Source organism: Polyodon spathula, chromosome 2 (genome assembly GCF_017654505.1).
Source record: "Polyodon spathula isolate WHYD16114869_AA chromosome 2, ASM1765450v1, whole genome shotgun sequence".
Lineage (NCBI taxonomy): Eukaryota > Metazoa > Chordata > Actinopteri > Acipenseriformes > Polyodontidae > Polyodon > Polyodon spathula.
Window position 1 is genome coordinate 79,957,894 of NC_054535.1, and position 22,501 is coordinate 79,980,394.

The 22,501-nt window shown below is 35.9% G+C and overlaps 1 protein-coding gene across 1 annotated transcript; it reads left to right on the top strand.

Moving 5' to 3' along the window:
* Window positions 1-1,336: 1,336 nt before the first annotated feature.
* On the top strand, window positions 1,337-20,067 carry spag8 (sperm associated antigen 8). The gene is made up of 6 exons (XM_041231420.1): window positions 1,337-1,566; window positions 5,666-5,840; window positions 6,231-6,276; window positions 11,062-11,176; window positions 11,916-11,978; window positions 19,424-20,067. The coding sequence occupies exons 1-6, from the start codon at window positions 1,492-1,494 to the stop codon at window positions 19,544-19,546; spliced, it is 597 nt and encodes a 198-aa protein (XP_041087354.1). The 5' UTR covers window positions 1,337-1,491; the 3' UTR covers window positions 19,547-20,067.
* Window positions 20,068-22,501: the final 2,434 nt, after the last annotated feature.

Below are 22,501 nucleotides of genomic sequence, written 5' to 3' on the forward strand. Positions count from 1 at the left end.
TGCTGAAGCAAGCAAAGAACCAATAGATCTTCAACACAAGAAAGCAGACATTATGCAGCTGGTAACATGATATAAACATTATTATTTTTAAAACAACTGTACTTAAAAAAAATAATTATATAAATCTTAGACATTTTGCAATTCCATTAGTCTATAATCCCACCCTCCAAAAAAAAAAAAAGAACATGTTATAGTACACATATTCATTTTAAAATATGACATCTGTTACTACTCTTTATGTTAAAGGAAACTCTCAGTTTATATTCCTTATTATTGGGCTATCTGTTCGCACATATATTTCCTCAGTAGTGTCTTCTGGGTAAAAGTGTGTTTTTGAAAGCATGTCAGTCAACAAGGGAAGCAGCTGATTGGTTATTGACAAGAAAGCAGTCAGTGAAGTGGTGAAGACAATTTCATTCTTCAGCTGAAATGACCCAAATACAAGACAGTCAGGAATCATGGCTTCCAGGCAGAGTTGCCTTTAAACCCAGTGTAGTACCAGACATCATATTTTGAAATCAAAATACATGTTTGTTATAACATGTTTTTTCAAAACTGCACATTGGAGACCTATCAAATACATGTGCATTGTAAAGACATTTGATGGAACTTGATTGTTAGCTACAATTACTTTAACATCAGTATAAGTTAAGGAATCCTTAAGTAAGATCTATCCTCACCATTGATACTTATTAATAACCGTTTGCTTCCAGTACAGACCTCCTGTGCCAGTGGATTTACCCAAATTGCCGCTGCTTCGTTAGCTATCCAGCATCATGTTGCAACTGTTAACCAAACATGTAGTGAATATTGTCACTGGTGTAACAGATGGGGACTGGGGGTGTGAAGTGATTACTGCACAATTCCCAAGCCAATGCTTTGTTTTTGAGTGACACCCCTTGGGGAGGGTATTCTTGTATGAAAATAGCAATGTTGCTCACACTGTCTTACAAACTTTTCCTGAAAAAATTAAATGATTATTATATGTACCCTATGGCTGAAAATGTGCCCTGTTCTCCCCCATATTCAACATGTATATTATATGTTAAATCTAATATCCATAAAATCTATTCCATCTAGGCTTTCTGATATTCAATGTGCTTCATTTGTATACTTATTTATGCGACCGAAACGTTACACTCCTTTCACAGTTCAGAAAAAATGTTACTGTATATATGAACAAAACGAGCAAAGTGACAAGTTAGCACATGGGTATGAGATGTCTCTATGTTGTCGTTTATTTGTCTTTCTCACTTTCGTTCTACACTATCGCAGTCACAATGCTCTTGTTTACAGTTACCATGGCTACATTGTTTTGTTTCCAGACACAGCGTAGACAAGTAAAGCAACGTCAGGCCCAGCACCACACGCTGACCACATGAAGCTCGTATGAAGAAGACTGAATTATAAAACTTAAATCATTGTTAAGGGATCTGTTTACTTTGTATTTATTTATTTATTTTTTACTGCAGGAGTACAAAGTAAAATAATATGGCAGAGGTGTCGATGGAAAGAAACCGGCGTCGCTCCCCGGCAAAATGTCTTTTGTATAACTGGGTAGAGGAGGTAAGAAGAACCGACACATGATCATTACTTTTTCTCATCTCTTTGAAAACTGTTTTGTTATTCCTAAAATGCTGAGTATTCGCTGGAAAACTAAAAGCAATTAACTTACCTCAGATAAATATTTAGATCCAAGTCCCACTACATAATGACAAAAAAATAAATAAAAAACATTCATAGTAACCATTAATATGTCTACACACAGTTGCTCAATGACTGCTTAAAAATTCCAGTTACATAACTAGTAGAACCGTAACAAAAAACACAAATTAGAATATTAAAAACTTGATACGCAAATCAATTTTTAAAGTCTAATCTCTCTCTCTCTCTCTCTCTCTCTCTCTCTCTCTCTCTCTCTCTCTCTCTCTCTCTCTCTCTCTCTCTCTATATATATATATATATATATATATATATATATATATAGAGTCCTTCGTTTCAGTAGCAGATGCTGGACATACTTAAATACAAAAAATAAATTAGCAGTTTGTGCAAAGTGTTTAAATGAGGGCTTAACCAACACTTAAAAGAACGTATTATCTCTCATTCGCCTTATTATCGTTATAACCTTGTTCCTGTTGGTTCTTCACTTTTTAATATCAATATGAAAGGAATTGTGAATATTCATAAAAACATCAGCTTCTAAAGTCATAAATAAAAAGTAAGCCCTAATCAAAAACGGTGTCATCATGTCTTATGTAGTCTTAGGAAACCTTGTGCAACGAATTATTTAATGTTAAGCAATATATACAAGCACTCCTTAAAGCTTCATGAATGATACCTTTTAAGCATAAAACAGCTACAACCCATGAAATACACATAACTTACCATCCTCCTTTCTTATTACTTTTGTGTGAAAAAAAATGTTAAAACTAAAACGATACATAAAGGTGTACCAAAAAAATAAATAAAATAAATAAATACATAAACGCAAATATGGAAGATTGATATAAACTTCAAAGCTTATAAAATGAATAAATACAAATAATCCCATAGCAAAAACAATTGTCATGTCTTAAGAAATCTTTGTGAACATTGTAAAACTAACCTTTTTTTGCAATTGTAATACCGTTTTTTTTTTTTGTTTTTTTTTTAATCCATTGGTATTTTTCCACAAAATTAAATTGATAACTGAAGAGTAAACTGTATCTGCATGTAGGTGTAAATTGTGATCTGTATAGTTGAAATGTATCAGTCATTTCACGGGGTGTCTGCAGGGGCTGCAAGGATAGAGCACAGGAAGCAGATACGAGCTGTTAGTAAGACAGTATCTAGCGGAGGACGCTTGGGGCCGAGTGACGCGCCCGTAGCTAAGAATTAGGTGCGGACTTGGAGAGGCCCGGGCTTGAAATTACGATAGAAAAGAGATCCTGACCAACGAGTGCTCCTATTGCCAAGGATAGCACTTGGTCGAAGGTCACTTTCCTATAAAAGGCTTTGCTCGGCAGAGGCGCCTCTCGGGGCGATAGTAATAGTCCAGCAGCTTAGGACTGAAAGGAGAGATAGTAAAGGGTTCCCTGACTGGTCTGGTGCTGCCCTCGCATGAGGTGAGGCAAAGGCCCCCGAAGCCGGGAGCGGGAAGGCGTCCCGCGGGGAACCTGCAACAGAGATAGATGGGTTAGTCTGTGACTTGGGCACTGAGAGTGTAAAGCGGGCCATGTCCCAAGTGAAGGAAGGACAGCGCCTCATGTGGTGAGGTAGAAAAGGCGCATGAGCTGCGTAAGGATAGTGTGGCCAGGGGTCCCCTCTGACTCACTCAGTGATAACGCCCCTAGTGCGAGGACGAGGTAGTGTGGCTGACCTGAAGTCGGGGGAGATCTGCACTTACCCCCCCGGGAGACTGATGCAAAGGCATGAGAAAGAGAGAGGAGGAGGGGAGAAGGAGAAAGCAAAGCACTCGACAGAGAAGGAATGTGAGATTGGGGTTTAAATAGGCAGATAATGATGGGGTTTAAATAGGCTGGGGTTTAAATAGGCAGTTAATGATGATAGGCGTTAATTAATAAAGCAGCCCAGCTACCGCCCACCGAATTTCACCTTGAGGCTAACATTAATTGACTTGTAAACAGCATACAAATATATTAATTTATGTATATTTACTAATTAATGTACACTTTTGAAATGTCTATTTCTCTAGAGGCAATGTATGTTATAAATCCACTATAAATTATGTATAGACTACAGTATATGTTGACATTTATTTCGAAATATAAACTTAATAGATGTGACTTAATGGATAGATGGTGTTATGATAGTGACTGAATAATTTAAATTTTAATATTGTCTGTTGCATTCCTATTTTTGAAATATGACCATATTCTTATCAGGAACCCATAAAGATGATCAATAAAGAAAACACTGGTATTTAACACTTACCTGATATTCACCATTTAGTACCTTGTTCCAAGCATATAATTTTGAGCATTAGCATTGATTGTCTCCCAGTAGCCTACCCTCACTGTGCTTTGCAGTTATATCTACTTTATGATGCGGCAACTGCCTTGGAGTTTACTTTTGTAAGGTCCAAGATTTTAATAAAACAGTTATGTGTTGCTTTTGCAGCAAGTGCACCCATTGTGATCACCTAATTACAGAAAGTCTGACTTCCTCAGGCTTGCTCAGACAGTCCCAGAGTAAAAAAATATGCTGGTGACTGTTTTAAAAATATGCAAAAATATCCATGAGTGCAGAAATAGAAATAAATAATGAAGAGCATTGCTTTATTCCTTTAAGAAAATGTAGCTCACGAGAGGCACATCCAGAAAAGGTGCTCTGTGTTGAGTGCAGGATGCGCCCTATAGCCTGGAGGTCACCAGTTTAGGTTCCACGCTATTCCACTGCCGACTGGACGGGAGTTCCCAGGGGACAGCGCACAATTGGTGGCCGAGCTCCACCTGGGGAGGGAGGGCTTAGATTGGCCAGGGTATCCTTGGCTCACCGCAACCAGCAACCCCTGTAGACTGGCCAGGTGCCTGCAGGCTTGCCTGTAAGCTGCCTAGAACTGTGTTTTCTTCTGACGCTGTTGCTCTGGGTTGGCAGCATGCCGGGCCTGCAGAGTGAAAAGAAGTGTTTGGATGATGGCGCACGTTTCGGAGGACAGCTCCTGAGTCAGCGCAGGGGCAGTAGCGGTGAGCTGAGCCTAAAAAATACAATTGGATATTTCAAATTGGGAGAAGAACGGGATAAAATCAATTGGTGACTATTAAGTTTATATATTAAAAAAAAAAAGTAGTAATTTAACAACATCTCAAAAATTGCATGATTTCTTTGGAGATATTTAAATTCCACATCTTTTTGTGCTTTTAAATGCTGCTGTTTCATCCAGAGAAAACTGATGGCTGACAAAGAGAACAGCCTATTAGCATTTTGCTTGGTGGGTTGAATATAATAAATAGCCGATTCCACCTTATTCACCAATTCACAATGTGCCAAAGATCTTTCTCTCCGACTCCTTAACAGTATACATTACAGTAGAACAACTACTCATGTATTTGTAGCAGGGTTACGGGCAGGTACAGGCCATTGGGTGTGAACCCAGGACCAGGAGCCAGGGCCTCTTGTGAGGTCTGTTACAGGTATACGCTCCTTTCTGTGCATTACCTCATTTACACTACAGGGGTCAGTCTTGTACTTGCAACTGGTTCTCTGACACCACAGCAACATGTCTCGTTAAGATGTCCATCCTGGCATTATGGAATAGCGCATTATCATCTTAGAACATTCCTTCACCTGCTTTGATTTCAAACGTTCTATTAGGACAGCATTAGAATAAGCTTTATTGGTGGACACAGTATCATCATTTTTTTAAATTTACTACAATGCGTTGTAGTTGCATCTTATGTTAGCTAGTCTTTCCTCTTTGTTTTATAACTGTAATTCAAGAATCCATGGTTAGGATATTGGTAACTGCTGATACTCAATTTTTTTAGGACAAACAACATTTTAAAGAATATGTAGTTTCAGATCTAGACATTACCTGCTAGATGAGTACCCACAGTAACCCCGTTTTCTAATTCAGGTCTTACTTCTGATTTCTGGAGTACATTTACTGACAAGAAACTACAGTATCTGTATTGATTTGGGTAATTTTGTTTTGCTTATTTAGAGAGCTACAGGGCCACTGGATAATGATGGATCCCAGATAGATAGAAGTGAAGCCATTTTGCATAAACAAGGGCATAGAGGAATTCTCTCTGTGGATCTCCTGTGCGAAGTTACAGATAGAACAACTACACGAGAATCATATACTGTTCCAAAGGGTCTCGGAGTACGACAAAGAGGTATGTACAGTAATAGAAAGATACACAAAAGCTGTTCATAAAGAACCATGTGTTATATATGGATTTTTAGTACAAAAAAATAGAATCTGTCTGGGTTTACTGCTTTTCCATGAACAGGTCAGATACAGTGTAAACCTACTGGCATTTATTACACAGAAAGGCTACCCCCAGATTATGATACACCTGATAAAGAAGGTTCTAAGCAAGTTGTATCTCATTTGTACTCTAGATATATGCAAAACAAAAACATTGTATTGGACAATTGTACACTATACACTCTGCCGAGGAACTAGTTACTGAAAAGAAAGTAAATGTTATTGCATACATTAGTAAAGATAAGAAAAGGGCTTCTTCATTATTTCAGTACTTTTTTATGCTTTTATGTTACAGGAATGAAAGAAGAACTTTTAGAAAAATACCTATACCAGAAGATAAGGTAATTGCTGTTTTTCTAAAAACAAGATCAGTGAAACTTACATGAATACATATTGACAGATTTACAATTCAAAGCGTGTGTTTCTTGTCAGTGAAAAACAAAAAAGGCTTGAAATACCATTTTTCAACATGTGGAGTTTATCATCAGTTGACTTGTGACATTAATGGCTTAGTTTTTAAGCAGTATATGCACACAGACACATTCAAACTCTTGGCTTTCATCTCTTTGAAATAAACAAGCTTTATACTGTCGGTGAAGCCGTCATTTATTTATTATTTTAAATATATATTTTTAGCCCTTGGCTATGATTGCAGTTATACCACATCTATTCAATCAGACATGACATATTTAATACTGTCTGGTTTCTGATTTGATTTAGATTCTTTTTGTCATTAAAATACTGTAATTGTAGCAGCTGACAGCATCTTTCGTCTGATCTAGGGTTTGCTTAGACATGTGTAATGGTCTGAGTAGTGTAAGCATGACTGACAGAGGATCCATAAATAATTAAACCTGTGTGTGTGTATATATATATATATATATATATATATATATATATATATATATATATATATATATATATATATATATATATATATGTGCAGTGTAAAAAATTGAAGGCATATGAAAGAAAATGTTTTTTAAAAATGTATACAAAAAGTTTAAAGGATTAAAAAATCTTTTAATTTCAGGATGTTTTGGGCAAAAGCCCTTATTCAGCTGTTTAAAAAGAAAAGTAAACACAGTGCAGTAAACTTGTTGTTGTTCAAGAATTGTAATTATATAAAAATTCTGTTGATGGTGTCATGATTGTTATAATAGAATGTTCATTCCCAGAGGTTCCAAATTTCCCAGTTTGAAGATAAACTCTCGTTCCTTTTGTTTCCGAGCAACATTTGTTCCATAGCATTGGTTGATCACACAGACTGTGATGTCTTCAGCGGTGTGATCATCACTGTTGAAGTGACGGGCTACTGGAAATGCAGTGGCGTTAATGCGAATGCTTCTTAAGTGTTCTACAAACCAATCTGCTAAATGCGTTTTAGTTTCCACAATACACAATTTGTTGCATTTCTTGCAGATAATGCAGTAGACTATTCATTTAGATGTACAAGCAAAATGTTTATGAATGTTGAATGAAGATTTAATGTCTCTAATCTCTGTTTCAGAATGAATGTATTTACAGGTATTACATTGTGGTCCATTACATTGATATGTACCTTTCAAAGGTTCCCCAGAAGGACAAGTAGCACTGTGTACCACATATTCGCTTATATTATGACATCACAACTAGAACACAACTAAAGAAAGGAGTTACTATTCCTGAAAACTTTCCACTCACCAGTGCTGAACGTCAGTTTTGTCAAAGGGACTAAGATTTGTACCAACAAAAAAAGTAGCTGATGAATTCACAACCATGCATCCTGATATTTTTCATCAGTACAAACAAACTAAATCAACCTGGACATCCCTTCAGGTGAATTTCAAGCACTATTTTTTCATCAACAAATGTGAAAGAGAAATTCAACAGATAGAATTTAACCAACCTATGAAACAGCATAACTTATCTAAAGAGGTACACATTGCACTGCGGAACATACAAAACCGAGATGACATTGTAATAAAACCTGCTGTCAAAGGAGGAGAAGTAGTTGTCTGGAGTAAAGACCTCATACAAAAGAAACCCAACAACAACTTTCTGACACTAATTTCTACACTAAGAACTACAAAGATCTCACTCATTGTTTACAGTCACTGTCATTTCCACTATTAATGCAATCTCAAACAATTTGTTACCCACATTTTCACGTTGTCTAATAGTGGAAAACCCCTGCTGCAGTCATTCTTACTTACTTCCAAAAATCCACAAACCAAACAATCCAGGCCGCCCAATTGTATCAGCCTGTTCCTGTTCAATACAACTGATCTCCAAATTTCTTGACGAAATCTTCAAACCCCTTGTTGAATCACTGCCTTCCTATGTTAAAGACTACACATTTTCTAAAACAATTGGATAATTTCGAAGAACAGCACCCTTGTGATAATATTATTCTTTTTACAGTGGACATTAAAAGCCTGTACACTGTTATACCAAATAATGAAGGGTTAACTGCAATAAAACACTTTCTTGAGGAATGGAAAGTGAAAGAATCTCCAATAGAAATCCTTCTGAGACTGGCTGAACTTGTGCTCACATTGAATTGTTTTTCCTTTGATGGTGATTTTTACACTCAAGTAAGGGGTATTACCATGGGAGCTAAAATGGGACTATCATATGCTTGTCTTTTTGTGGGATTGGTTGAAAACAATTTTTTACAGCAATGTAATGGAAACACACCTAAACTATATGTTGGGTACATTGACGACATCTTTGGAATTGCCACCAACTCTAGTGAGGATTTAAAACAGTTCATTCAGTCAGTAACTAATTTCCACCCAGCCCTGGATTCCACATGGAACATATCAGAAACAGGCAATAGTATATATTTCTTGGCATTTCCATCACCTTTTTGAATTCCACCATTAACATCACTGTCTACTACAAACCAACTGATTTGCATTCATATCTGCAGTATGACTCTTCACACCCTAAGGCTTGTCGTGACTCGATTCCTTATTCACACTATTAAGACTCAGATGTATTTGCAGCGATGATCAAGATTTCTTCACCAAAAGCGAGGAAATGTATGTGTTTTTTGGAAATTGTGGCTTTCCGGACATCACTAAATCAAAATCCTGTATTTCAAATGTAAATAGAAAGATATAGACAATTGTGCAAAGAAACTTTACAATTTTACAACAAGACCCATCTACAGTGCCTATTTTCAAGACTCCCCCCTTGATGACATATAGAAGAGACAAGAATATAAGAGAATATGTGGCACACAGTGCTACCTGTCCTTCTGGGGAACCTTTGAAAGGTACATATCCATGTAATAGACCACAATGTAATACCTGTAAATACATTCATTCTAGAGGCATTAAATCTTCATTCAACAATCATTAACATTTTGCTTGTACATCTAAAGGAATAGTCTACTGCATTATCTGCAAGAAATGCAACAAATTGTATATTGGGGAAACTAAAAGGCGTTTAACAGATCGTTTTGTAGAACACTTAAGCATTCGCATTAACGCCACTGCATTTCCAGTAGCCCATCACTTCAACAGTGACGATCACACAGCTGAAGACATCACAGTCTGTGTGATGAATCAGTGCTATGGAACAAATGTTGCTCAGAAACAAAAGGAACAAGCTTATCTTTAAACTGGGAACTTTGGAACCTCTGGGAATGAACATTCTATTCTAATAACCATGACACCATCCACAGAATTTTTGTATAATTACAATTCTTGAACAACAACAAGTTTACTGCATTGCTTTTATTTTTCTTTTTAAACAGCTGAAGAAGGGCTATTGCCCAAAATGTCCTGAAAATAAATATATTTTTAATCTTTTAAACTTCTCTCTTATATATATATATAAAACTATTAAAGTTACTGCTACTTTAAGTTGATGAATTACTCCTTTGAAGTTATCTGCTTTGGGGTAACATCTTATTTATGCTTACTTTCTGCTGTAGGTATCATATGTGTACAATAAATATGAGTGATCCAATGTTATAATAATAATAAGATTACCAACATATCTTGTGGATTTACATTAAAAGATATTTTAGAAATAAGCCATTAAACACATAAAGACAGACCCTTTTTGGGGCAATCAAATCTCAATGATCCTATAGTATGTAAGATGTAAAATACAGTGCCACATACAAAGAAACAGTATGTGCCTCAAATTTCTATTTACCATAAACTCACCGCTACACATCTGCTTTAAGTTGGCACTCACTTTGATGTGCAGTTTTTTTGTTAACACAAACCCCTAGTTCTCTTCTCCTGAGGCATTTATGGGACACTTGTTTTTTTTATCCATTCTGATGTGGCAAGTGCCTTTTATGGGAGAATCCTAGAGCAAAATTAGATTCAGTAGCAGTCTGTGAAGACCATATGTGAACCATCTGCTGCAGCCTATGAAGAAATTGGAGGTGTCTGTCTGGTTTACTTGCTTGGGTTTCTTGTATTTTCTCTCTGTGATGGGGATAACAGATGCACTGTCATTGTAAACACAGCCTGTTTGACTTCTAGTGCATGACGAACCTTTAGAGTATTCAGCAGAAACCAAGTTTTGAGACCTGGTTTATCAACCACAAATTCACTGAATATTGGTAAGAATGTAACCTTTGGCACAGTACTACTTTAATCCAGGGTCTTTCATTTTTCTATGTATTTGTTTATTGACTCTTGTAAATATTATTGTAGATGTGGGTGGCTTTCAAATGACACGAGCGAGCACAGAAGAAACTGTCTATTTGGAATGTATTTCATAATTACTGTTGTATTAATGAAACTGGCTTTCCAAGAGCATTTTTATTCAGAGTCAATCCAGCCACTTTATCTCAGTAAACAGGGACACATGCTGTTGGATGTGAACCCTGTTGGTTATAATATGTTCATGTCAGTGCATACCTTAATATGTTTATTGTACTTTAATTATGCCCAGTATAAGAGTAGATTCAGTAAAAAACAACATGGCTACATTATTCCTTTCTCTATGGTGTCATTCAATCAAATTCATATGTGTGACCCTTTCACGTATTCCGCTGTGGTTGCAAGTAAAAAAAAAATAACAGGAGTTGTTTTGTTTTATTTGTTTTATCATTGAGGCTGGTAGGCTTTAAAAAAAATGTATTTGCATTAATTTTCCTATGTCTGTTTTTACAGTGAAGAGGTGTTAAATGAGTTTAACTCTCCTCCTCCATTGGAACAGCTGATCTCAGTAACGAAACGTGACTATAACATTGAGGGTTTTAAGTCAGTCCCACCACCCCCCACCAAGGTAGGAGCCTGTGCTCACAGTCTTGGATTATTTACATTTGTGGTTCAGATCCTGCTTAAAATAAACTGAAAAGAAGGCCAGGTCACCTAGACATTGGTTAATAAAGGATGACATAAAGTATTGAATGCAGCTTTAGATTGTCATAAGGCAGTGCACCCTTACTGGTTAGCTTTAACTTAATTAAGCTGGTTAATTATTTCAAATTTGAAGTGGAATTTAATTGTAACAGTCCTTTCAACACATTTATAAAGAAAGTCCTTTTTATTTGAGTTTAATAAAACTGGTACATATATTCTAAAATATACAACTATTAAGAAGACCAAATAAAATGATGCATCATATTGCACACTTTCTCTTGGTAGCTTACATTAAGGTCTTGGTTATGTTCTTGAGTTCAAACAACACACTGTACTTCCTGGGTCATATTTTCACCTGTTGAAGAATGGCTAAATTGAATGTCATTTGTTTCATGTGTCATGCAAATTGTACATTCATGTGAGCAATACATTTACTGCTATGCCATCCTAAAGACTTACTTTAGTCATTATGTATTGTTGTTCTGAAGTCCATTGCTTACAGCACATGCAAATACTGTATATGTATTAATGCAGTTAAGAGTGCCTATACCCTAAGTATAATAAAGTTCCAGAAAAAAAAAAATATACTGTTGTATATATGAAGTTCAAATACGATGTGAAGCATATTCTCATTTGTCTAATTATTGTAATCGTCCTTAAAGGAGCATGACTACAAAACAGAGCAGCCAGTAACCTATTGGTCTGAGAATTCTCATAAAATACAAGTAAGTTTTTTTTCTTCTTTATTTTTGCATATTTTCTCAAAATATTCAGATGGAATTAAAAATAACGTATGATATAATAAATGGGCAGTAATACATTTGTCAGTCCAGTGTGAGTAAAAGGCAGTAACACTGGCTATGTTTACAATTACTTTTGGAATCCGTAATGGAGCATTCTTTTTCTAGAATTGTGGTTGTCAAACTGTTATTGTACTGTAACTTTCTAGATTTTAGATTTTAGAAAAGCGCATTCCAAGCATGGAACGCCGGGAGTCAGTAGACCAGTTCCAGTTTGATATGATTAACCTCATTCCATGGGTCAAAATGCTTAAAATTCAAGGGACAAATTGCTGAATGATCATCTTACAGAAATGCACTTCCTTATAACAGACATTGTAAACACCTTGTACCCTCTTTTTTAGTGCATGACAAGCCTTTAAAGCATGTAGAGCACAAAATAGGTTTTGAGACCTGATTTATCAACCAACAATTTACTGAATATTGGTAAGAATGTAACCTTTAGCAGTTGAAAATTTTGGGAAAGTATATGGATATCAAAGCCCTGATTACCTTTTTCAACGCGGTGAAAGAACCCACTCAACGTCATGCTCAGTTCCACTCGTCCTGAGCCGCACAGTTACTTAATGCACCCTCTGTACATACTTAAAAAAATATATACAAATACGGTATAAACTCGAGGTAAACACACGTCCAGAAAGTTGCTGATATAACCACTGAAATCTCAAGAGCAAGCCAAACTCTCCAAGCAGCTCAAATCTTGTCATGCAGTCCTTAAGATCATAGCATTGAATCTCTTGCTGTCGGAAAGGAATTAATTACAAAAGTACGTATTTTATAATAATTATAAGTAGTTAAAGCCTTTCTTTGAAAATTTAATTGTTTTGGAGTTTTGAATCGTATGTTTTTTGAGACACATTTTGTTTTACCCTGAATGAAGTTCATATTACAGTGAAGCTATTCTGATGGTCGCGTTATTGTAAAAATAGCCAGTGTCTACTAATAAATCAAAAACAACAACTGTGATTTTCCCTTCCCCTTAGTTTAGATTAGTTACGGTTGCTTGTGCTACAGGATTTAAGTCCTCAAGCTCTGTGCTGTGCTAAAATAAGTCCTCCACCTTACAAACATAATAAATCTGACATTTTTTTTTAAATAATATAGAAATACATTTACTAATAATAATAATAATAATAATAATAATAATAATAATAATAATAATAATAAAAATAATCTGATTACCATTATTATTATCATAATATGAGAATGCTTACAACTAAGATAGTGACAGAAATATATCAAGCCAGTGTCTTGATATGCCAGACATACAGTAAAGCCCTGATTCATGTATACTATAGCATTAATATACCTGAAAATGAAAGTTGAAAATTAAAACTGGACTGTTTTCCTAGCATCTTTATTGGCTTATCGATGGGTGGTAAAGATATGTGGACACTGTTTTGTTTTGTTTTTTGTAGAATGCCTTTAGTTTATGAATATATTTATCAGATTTGATTAAAAAAAAAAAATACAATATGTTTGTTTTTTAAGAACACATAAATACTAATGTAGTGATATCACACCAGCAATCTCATACTGTTTGATGTCAGATTTTATGATTGGTTGGATTGTTTGCATTAAAGAAAGACAACAGGTTTGGTAGAGTGGTAAAAAAAAAAAAAAAACGTGCTGCCACTTTTTGTCTTTGACAAAAGTAAGACAACGGCATAACACTCCCTTTTTTTTTTTGCTGTAACAATATTCCTCTAATTTGAGGGAAATTAACAGTTTTTAAAAAAGAAAAATGCTGATATACCAAATTTGGTCACTTAACCTTTCTGAGTGTATCCTGTCATCTGCAAATCAAAAGCTTACATAAAAAGAAGAATATGATTTAAAACTGCACAGTTGAATTTAAGTGCCTCATTATCATACTGTGCTGACATTTGAATAGACAAATAATAAATCGGCTAACCTCTGAAAGCAGCTATGAAATATTTAGTATTTTCCATTTTCTTGTATGCTTAGAGATAAAAAAAATTAAAATAAATAATTAAAAAGAAAAAACATAAGACTGGTATTCCAATTGAACAGTCTAATTAATTACTGCTTGTATTGCGAACCATTGTTTTTATTTAAAAAAAAAAAAAAGGTATTATCTGAATGATAAAAATGTACAGAAGTTCAGAAGCTGACCCTGATCTATTAGCAGTTTCTAAATACAGGCATGGGGTAAAATATGTTAACACGTTAAACATTAATAATGTCCATTCATGTCCCGCTGGCCAGCTGAGTGAGGGGGCTATTGCCAACAAAGGAACTGTTAACCAATTAGACACTGAAAAACACAGCTTATTGAAACATGTGTCTACTAAATGACTTTAATGTCTGTCTCTGAGCCATGGTGTGGATGATAAACCATCTGAAGTCATTTTCATTTTACTCCTTGTTTTAAAGGAAACTACTAAGTTTAACATTACCAGAACAGTGTTATGACTGTTACCCAGGCTTGTATGTTAGGTTGAGAACAAAGTGCAGTGTTCGCTAAGCATTGTCATGCCAGTAAATACTTGGAAAATTACTTGCAGGCTAATGTTTATTTTTTTCTGGGTCACATATTTATGTAATATCTTGGACTTTGAATGTGTTCTTTATTTGAAAGTTGAACAGTTAAAAGTGTACAAAAGGATAGTATATACATAGCATGCAACGATTTACTGAATAAAACAAGCAAAAACAAATGTAAAAAAATGATTTACTATGCTTTGCTTCAATATTTTTCTGTTGTGGGCAACATACAAGAAAAATAACCCTTTCATGTTAGTAATTTAAGTATAAGTAGACTACAGTTTGTTTATGGTTGCACTGGTAAAACATATTTTTCAAAGCTAATTAGGTGAACTACATGATTTGTAAATAACTTTCAGGAGGTCTAATATTGGTTTAATACAGTACAGTATGCATTAGAATAATAATGTCACCGTCTGTAGACTAACCCATTTCAAGTTGCCAGGTTTCCATAGTTACTCAGTAACAAGCATCATGGTTGCAACAAGGTTTAAACCGCCATATGTGTGTACTTTAATTGGTATTCGTAATAGCTATACAGTATCTATGTTTCTAGTCCTTTACTGATTATTTCAACAGCAATAAGTGGTACTACTCAATAACAGTGAAGCTGATAGCACAGCTCCCAGTGTTTTATTAGTGCCTCCCTGTGGGTCACTGAATGCTTAAAGAAAGCACTTCCACTCCCCAGTTGATATGCTGTTTTTGTTTAAGAGTGGCAGGAATGTCAGTATTGAAGCTTTTCTGATGTTCAGTTCATTTCTACTAGCAAACAATAAACCCATACCCTTGCTATTGTAAACCCATACCCTTTCAGTGCAAAGTGACAACTCACTAGTGCAAAAGCAAGTTGAGCAACTGTGTTAGTTTGTGTTCCCGGGGCTTCCTAAAATAACATCATTTTGTCTTTAAGGCTCCCTTGAAATTTAAAGCTTTATTGCTGCAATACGTCATGAAGATTTTTATGGTCGAGTCACACACTAAATGTTTTGCTTTTAGATACAACAATAACAGTATGCAGCCACCCCCCTCTGCGGACGTTCTGTTTGCAATTAAATATGTTTCAGTGGTTTTATTTATGGACTACAAATTAACACCAGATTCCTAATCTTTGCCAATACAAGTTTCCTTATTAAACATTCCAAAGTATCTGAGCAATTTAAACCTGTACAATATATTGTCTTAAGGTTATTTTTTAAATACTCCAATAATTATAACTGCTGAATGTTGTTTGATTTGAGAGCATATCCTTTTGAGTCATATCTCCACACGATTCTGTATTGTGCCTTCTCTAATACAAAATACTATTATATACTATATACTAAGTATATTAAAGCAATTTCACAACTGCTCAGGATCAAATCAACTTCACACATGTCTCTTCAGACAGCCATATACCATATGTTGTGTAAAAAGATGCATTCCATGAGTGGGAGGAAAAAATGCAGTCAGAAGAAATGCAGTTCCTTCATATAGATGTTATATTTTTTTAATTTGTATAAACTAAAAATATATATATTTCTGGTACTTTAAGATGAGCTTTTTAAATATCTGCAAACCCATGCTTCAAAGAGTTTGTAGTGAATGAATTTTATATAGCTTGCTCCTGGAGAACTAGAAATGCCTGTTGAGGTTCAAAGGAGAAATCTGTTTTAAGATTTCAAATTAAACACAGCAAGTGAGACCAGAGTCTTTTTTGTAAGGGGTCTAATTTTCATATTTACATGATTTCAATTGCAAAACTAGTTTATGATGTTAGTAGCCTTCAGAAGTTATTTTGTCACCACCACAGATGGCGGCAAAGACAAAGCATGAAAAAAATGTTTATATTAAGGTATGTGTTGAAATTATTGTTTTGTGTTGAAATAATTGTATTTTCACCCTTTCCAACGTCTTCAAAGCACTGAAACCATAATAACAATGCAGTGTAGTTATATGAGCCTCTCTGTACTGTACACAGGACAATGCTTGCATGATGACACTTTAAATACTGATAGATCTACAGAAACTGTCTATATAAACGTATAATAAATCACGACTCAAAAGTTATACAAATAAATACAGCAGAGGAAGCTGGTAGTCAACGATGTGCAAAAGCAGGAGGAGAGGATGAGGAGCGTAAAGGCCATTTCCCAGGCCAAGCATGGAGAATGGACGAGATGGGAGAGTGTGGAACAATACAAGATTGGCTGACAAGACCTATGGACAATGGAACAGAGCAAATCAGTTTCCTCATCAGGTCAACATATGATGTTCTCCCATCACCACAGAACCTAAACCTCTGGGTGGGAGAGGCACATTTTCACAGGATGCAAGGTGGGTCCTAGCCAAGGACGGTTTACTTGGCGCCATGACCAGTTGCTGTGATGCTTGGCCTTTGCATTGGAAGATAAGCGTAACATGGCCAATAAGTTGCCGCCAGTTCCATCAAAACATTACACAGAAAAGACAAACATTCCTCTGCCCAGGAGAGCAACCATCAAGAAAAGGTGTTAAAACCAAGCCTCGCCCAGGACAACTGGAAGCTGCTAAAGACTGGAAAATGCTGGCAGATGTTGGTCAACGGCTTATTTTTCGACCTGAGATTGACACCACTAACCTTCGACCAGATATTGACTTGTGGTCTGGATCAGCACATGTTGTTCACCTGGTAGAGTTAACAGAGCTGTAATGATGCTATAGATGAGGCATATGAGAGGAAGAAGCTGCAGTATACTCAACTAGCTGCTGAAGCGGAAGTGCAAGGATGTGGAGTCCAGGTTTACCCAGTGGAGGTGGGTTGTCGAGGATTTGTGACACACTCTACAACCCAGTTTCTCAGAGATGTCGGATTCAGTGGCCAAGAGTTGTGTCGCACAGTGAAGAACTTATCTTAAGCAGCAGAGAGGAGCAGCACCTGGGTGTGATTGAGATGGAAAAATTCTGGTTAGGGATCTCAAGAACAATAGAAAGAAGGAAATACTGATGTTTGGGTAAGTAAGCTGGGTTGAGTTGGGTGGGGGACTGAGGGGGGTGATGCTGGGATGCCAGCTCAATCCAGACAGTTGTCATACTGATGCGCTCGGGAGACTGCACTGTAGTTCATCCCCGGAGCCAGCATCACAGCCGTTGTGTGTGCTGATGGGCTGGGGAGGCAAAATAAACTGATCCCTGGAGCCAGCATTACACTTCAGCCATCAACACCAGGCAGAAGGATATCTACATCATCAGATGGAAGAAAACGCAAATGGATGGAGAGGCACATGGATCACATTAGTTTATTGTAAAGCTACGTCTTAGTTGGTGCTTATCTTGGCGAGAGCCGGGTTCAAATCAGCATGAAGTTTTAACATCTACTCTCATGTAATGGAAATCACAAATAAAATTACTATTTGGAAAACTTATTAAGGATGTGTTTTTTTATTTGAACATTATTTTGAAAGAAGTACCTGTATGTACCTGTATGTATGTATATGTATATAATCTTCTAAAGTTGTAATGTAGATAATGGAATAGAAAGAGCCATGCTCCGGCTTTGCTAGCTCCGGTTCTGGAGTGGCTCCCGTAGCTCAGCTCCATAACTGAGACCCCCTGCTCCAGCTCCAGCTCCAGCAGCCCCTGCTCCAGCTCCAGCTGCTTTTAGCTGGCTCTGTCTCCAGAGCCACTAAAACCTATAATCAGTAATGTATGTTCCTGACTGTCATAGCAACATCCTATTTTAGTTATTTTTGTAATTGATCAATCAGGCTAAATGTGTTTGTTAGAGACAAGAATGGGAAATCTGGTTTTAAGACAGATTTCTGTGAATCTAGACTGTAAAATGTCTCCAACATTAGACATTTTCTGAAAGCCTACAAAGCATGTGCTGGTATGGTCAAAACAGCAATTAAAAAAAAAATAATAATCCTTGATTGCTTACATATGTTTATATAATATGCCTAATAATTCTAGGGTTGTAACATTTTGAGACCTGTAGTCTATATTATTATTATTATTATTATTATTATTATTATTATTATTATTATTATTATTAGTTTTGTATGGTACATTTTCTCAGTCTTGTTGTAATAATAATGTACAACACAGTTAACTGTACAGTAAAATACATTTCAATAAGGAAAAATTATATACTGTCCACGCCACCTAATCGGGATCCTGATAATCAGGATTGCTGCTTAAATGGGATACAATTCTGGGAGACTTTTTTTGCCAGTGCTATTTATCTTGTTTAATTGGGACGTCACTTTGTTTAATTGGGATACAATATTTTCAAATGATGAACGGCGATCGCTTTTCAGAGCAGGACAGGTTCGCGTAGCACAGTGCAGCGAGTACATGATTACAGTGTGACTTGCGTAAATTGCGTCTCCTGTGATTTCTCAGGCTGCTGAAGGTTGGTCTGTCAACATCGCAGGTGCCTCGCCTTGTGATAAGATGTGATTTCATAAATTTTTCATTTTATGTAGAAATAAAAAAACAGCGACTAATTTTGTTTAAGAATAAAAAATAAAAAAAACATTGACTCGTATTTTAAATTATGTATTTAACATGTAGTCATAATGTGATGTGATTTCATTCTTTTTCTTTTGATTAAGAAACAAAAAAGTGTGACTAAGGTGGACTCAGCTGCCTCGTTAAATTTGGACAGCCATTTATTAAGGATATGTTTCTTTCTCCTGAGGCGTCCCGATAAAGCGGCACTGACTGTATAATAATTGAGTGCTAGGACTAATGTCCAAAATTTTGACATGTATTCGAAGGGGAAAAATATTCTGTCAGTTACAAATGACAGTTGACAGAAATCCCTAAGGCCTGTAGTTAATGTAAAGGTAACAGTAAGTAACTACATTCATCTAGTGTTTTTTTTTTCTTCTGTTTTTCAGGGTGTAACAGCTGTCCGAACTAGGGACACGCCATTCAAAAAGAACAGCTCCTTCAGCAAGCCTATCAGTGAATGCCTTGATGATCCTATGCCTTACACAGAGGAGAACTATCCTAATCTGTAGGAGTTACTGAGTTTTAAATATACATTTCTGAACATAGATCATATCACAGGAATCTTTCACTGTTTTAAATTTTTGTAGCTGCATCATGTCTTAGAATTTTAGAGAGAAAAGTACTGGAAATGCTTCCATGGCAACTAAGCTGTCAGCTATCTCATTTGTAAGCAGTTGCCAGTGGCAGAACCTTGTTACAAACGGCTACAAAATATATGTGTATCACAAGTAAAATAAATATTGCGACTTGTTTGCGATTTCCAATTGTCACGTTTCAACAGCTTGTACACAAAGTCAAGTGTTCAACATAATCTTTTATCTTTATCATTTCAGAACATATTATTCATTTGATCTGTCTTTTTACATTACCAATAATACTACAGTGAATGTGTTATTTTAATTGTGCTGGAATAACAACACCAAGAGAAAAAACACCATTATACAGCATTATAACTGATCTGTACATCTATGTCCACTCCGTTAAGATCAATATCATTTACATGTTTAGTGATGTTATTTCATCATGTTTTTTTAAGACATAGTAAAACTAAGCCCAAACACATCCCTACATTAAACAAAATATCAGGCTTATATTCAATAATATATATTGTGAGCAGGGAGAGGGTTAATTTCCTTCCTGCTGAAAAAAAAAGTGCAAATGCACATTGGTTTAATTTAATTATATTTGTGTTAATTGTTTTTATTATTAATTATCCCATGCACCTTGTGATTATTGTAAATTAGAGCCAGGAGCAGGGGATTTAAAGAAAGCAGCCAGTTTGGGCTGCTGCTGTGTGAAGGAGCCAGGTTGAAGGTGTGCTCAAACATATTTAAAAAAAAAAAAAAATTAAAAACAAAGGGACTGTGTGAAAGCCTTTTTTGTGTGTTTTGTGTTGTTAGAGTTTGTGTAACAGGTAAACAGCTTAGCTGTCTTGTTTTATAGTTTAGGTTCCTGCTAGTCAGTGCTCAGAAAATAGCTTGGTGTTTGTTTTTGTGTTTATTAAAAGTAGCGCATCAGCACTGATAAACTTCCATTTCTTTGTCCTGGGTCCTGCTTAAAGGGGCAACAAACCGTGGTGAGGTGCAGTCGTGTTACAATATGTATATAGAAAAAGAAGAAAAAAACTTTGCTGTACTTCTCTATATAGCTTGTCCTATTATATCAAGGTGGAAACTCATCGAATGCAATGTAGTTGTTTTTTTTTTTTTTTTATCCCAGGGCAAACTTAGAAGATAATAAAAATCACCCCAATGTTCATCTTCATTCCATAACAGGAGTCTACCCCACAGGTAGGCAGCTGCTCAAAGAAGCGTCATTGCATAATTATATGTTTGTGCTTGCCTGACCTGGTGCTTAGGTCAGTGCCAAAGCTATAGATGTAACAGGCTATAAGTCTATCTGCACATTCCAGTGACCTAAAGCTAAATTGTGGCTCTAAAATAATGGAGACATTCACTGGTTTTATGGTCTGTAAGAATGCAGGGTTACATACAGAATGGCATTGTTGCTAGCAGCTGGTAATGTTTTCTTTAAATGCTTCTAGAATGTCAGAATGACCCTGTGTATGTGTCACTTATATCTGGAGTCTGGCGTCACTTTGCATTCCAAACACTGAAGGCTTGGGATCATGGGAGGTTTTTTTTTTCTCATTCTGTGCTGGAATGGAGGGGAAAGTTAAATTTTGTTACAGAATGTGAAGCTGAAACATACACTTCTAAAAAATAAAAAAATCTATTCCAGGAAGTAAAATGCATGGCCGTTTTCTCACTGTTGAATAATATATAACACATTTCTAAGAAATAATGATATATTCACAGGAATTACAGCAAGGTTAGTTACTGTACAGTAGGTAGAGAAATCCATTCTTACGTTCAGACCTCAAGGTCCTTTGGCAAATAAACTAGATAGTGCAGTAGCAAGAAAGTCGTCAGCTATAACACGTATTGTAAGATTACTGTCAATCTCAGATTTTAATACCTATGTTTTCATCCTGGTACTTTTAGGTGCAGTGCATGGTACAGTAAGTGCAGTATGGGTGAATGCCTTGCTGAATATGGTACCTGTGCATGTATCAAACCTGTTGTCTAAATAGTCGAGGTGTATTTGGAAAGACCTTAAACTGAGTTTATAAGCCTTTGTTTTGCTGAGTGCATATTGTTCTTAGGTTATCGTACATGTGACACAATTGGAATGAGCATCACATTTTTAAATATTGTAAATTTGGCATTTGCACTGGAATTTTAAGTTTTCAGAATTGACGTCAAGATGCAGATAGGCATTTTAATGCTGTTAAATATAGGTATAGCAACATTTATAAGTTGGATGTGGGACAAAAACTAGAAATAGAGTGATGACCAGCACCTGGTCAGAAGCTAGAGCTAATATAGCCGTTTACTAGTCTTCAACTAACCATGCAGCTTCAAGAGAGAAAGGATTCATTTATACCATTTAGATTTTCAGAATATTACATGTCTTACATGTTTAGTGTCATATTATGTGTGTTCCATTCTCTTTTGTTATAATTCTGTGGTTAGAATTCTGACATTATTTTCCATGATGACATTACTATTCCAAAATGCTTCATTCTAAAAGCTGAATTTCTAATGTAAAAGTGATTGGAGAAATAGCCACTAGGGGTGTGCTTCTGTCATTTCTTTTTTCCCTCCATGAAACTTTTGTTGCAGCAGGTAGCAGCAGAACACGATCAGAATTATTGTGACACTGCATCATTACCTCAAAATCTATTTATTTATTTAACCAGGATAGAACCCTTGAGACACACATCTCATTTTCCCAGGTGTGCCTGGCCTGGATTCAATTGATTGAGTCCATCCTGTTATCTGCACTCACAGGGAACAATAAGTCTCTTTCTGTGAGACCCCTGCCTGTGCTAGAAATTGATTTCACTAAATGAGGGCAATCACACACAAACCATGGTCTTGTCCGAATTCATATGTTTTACT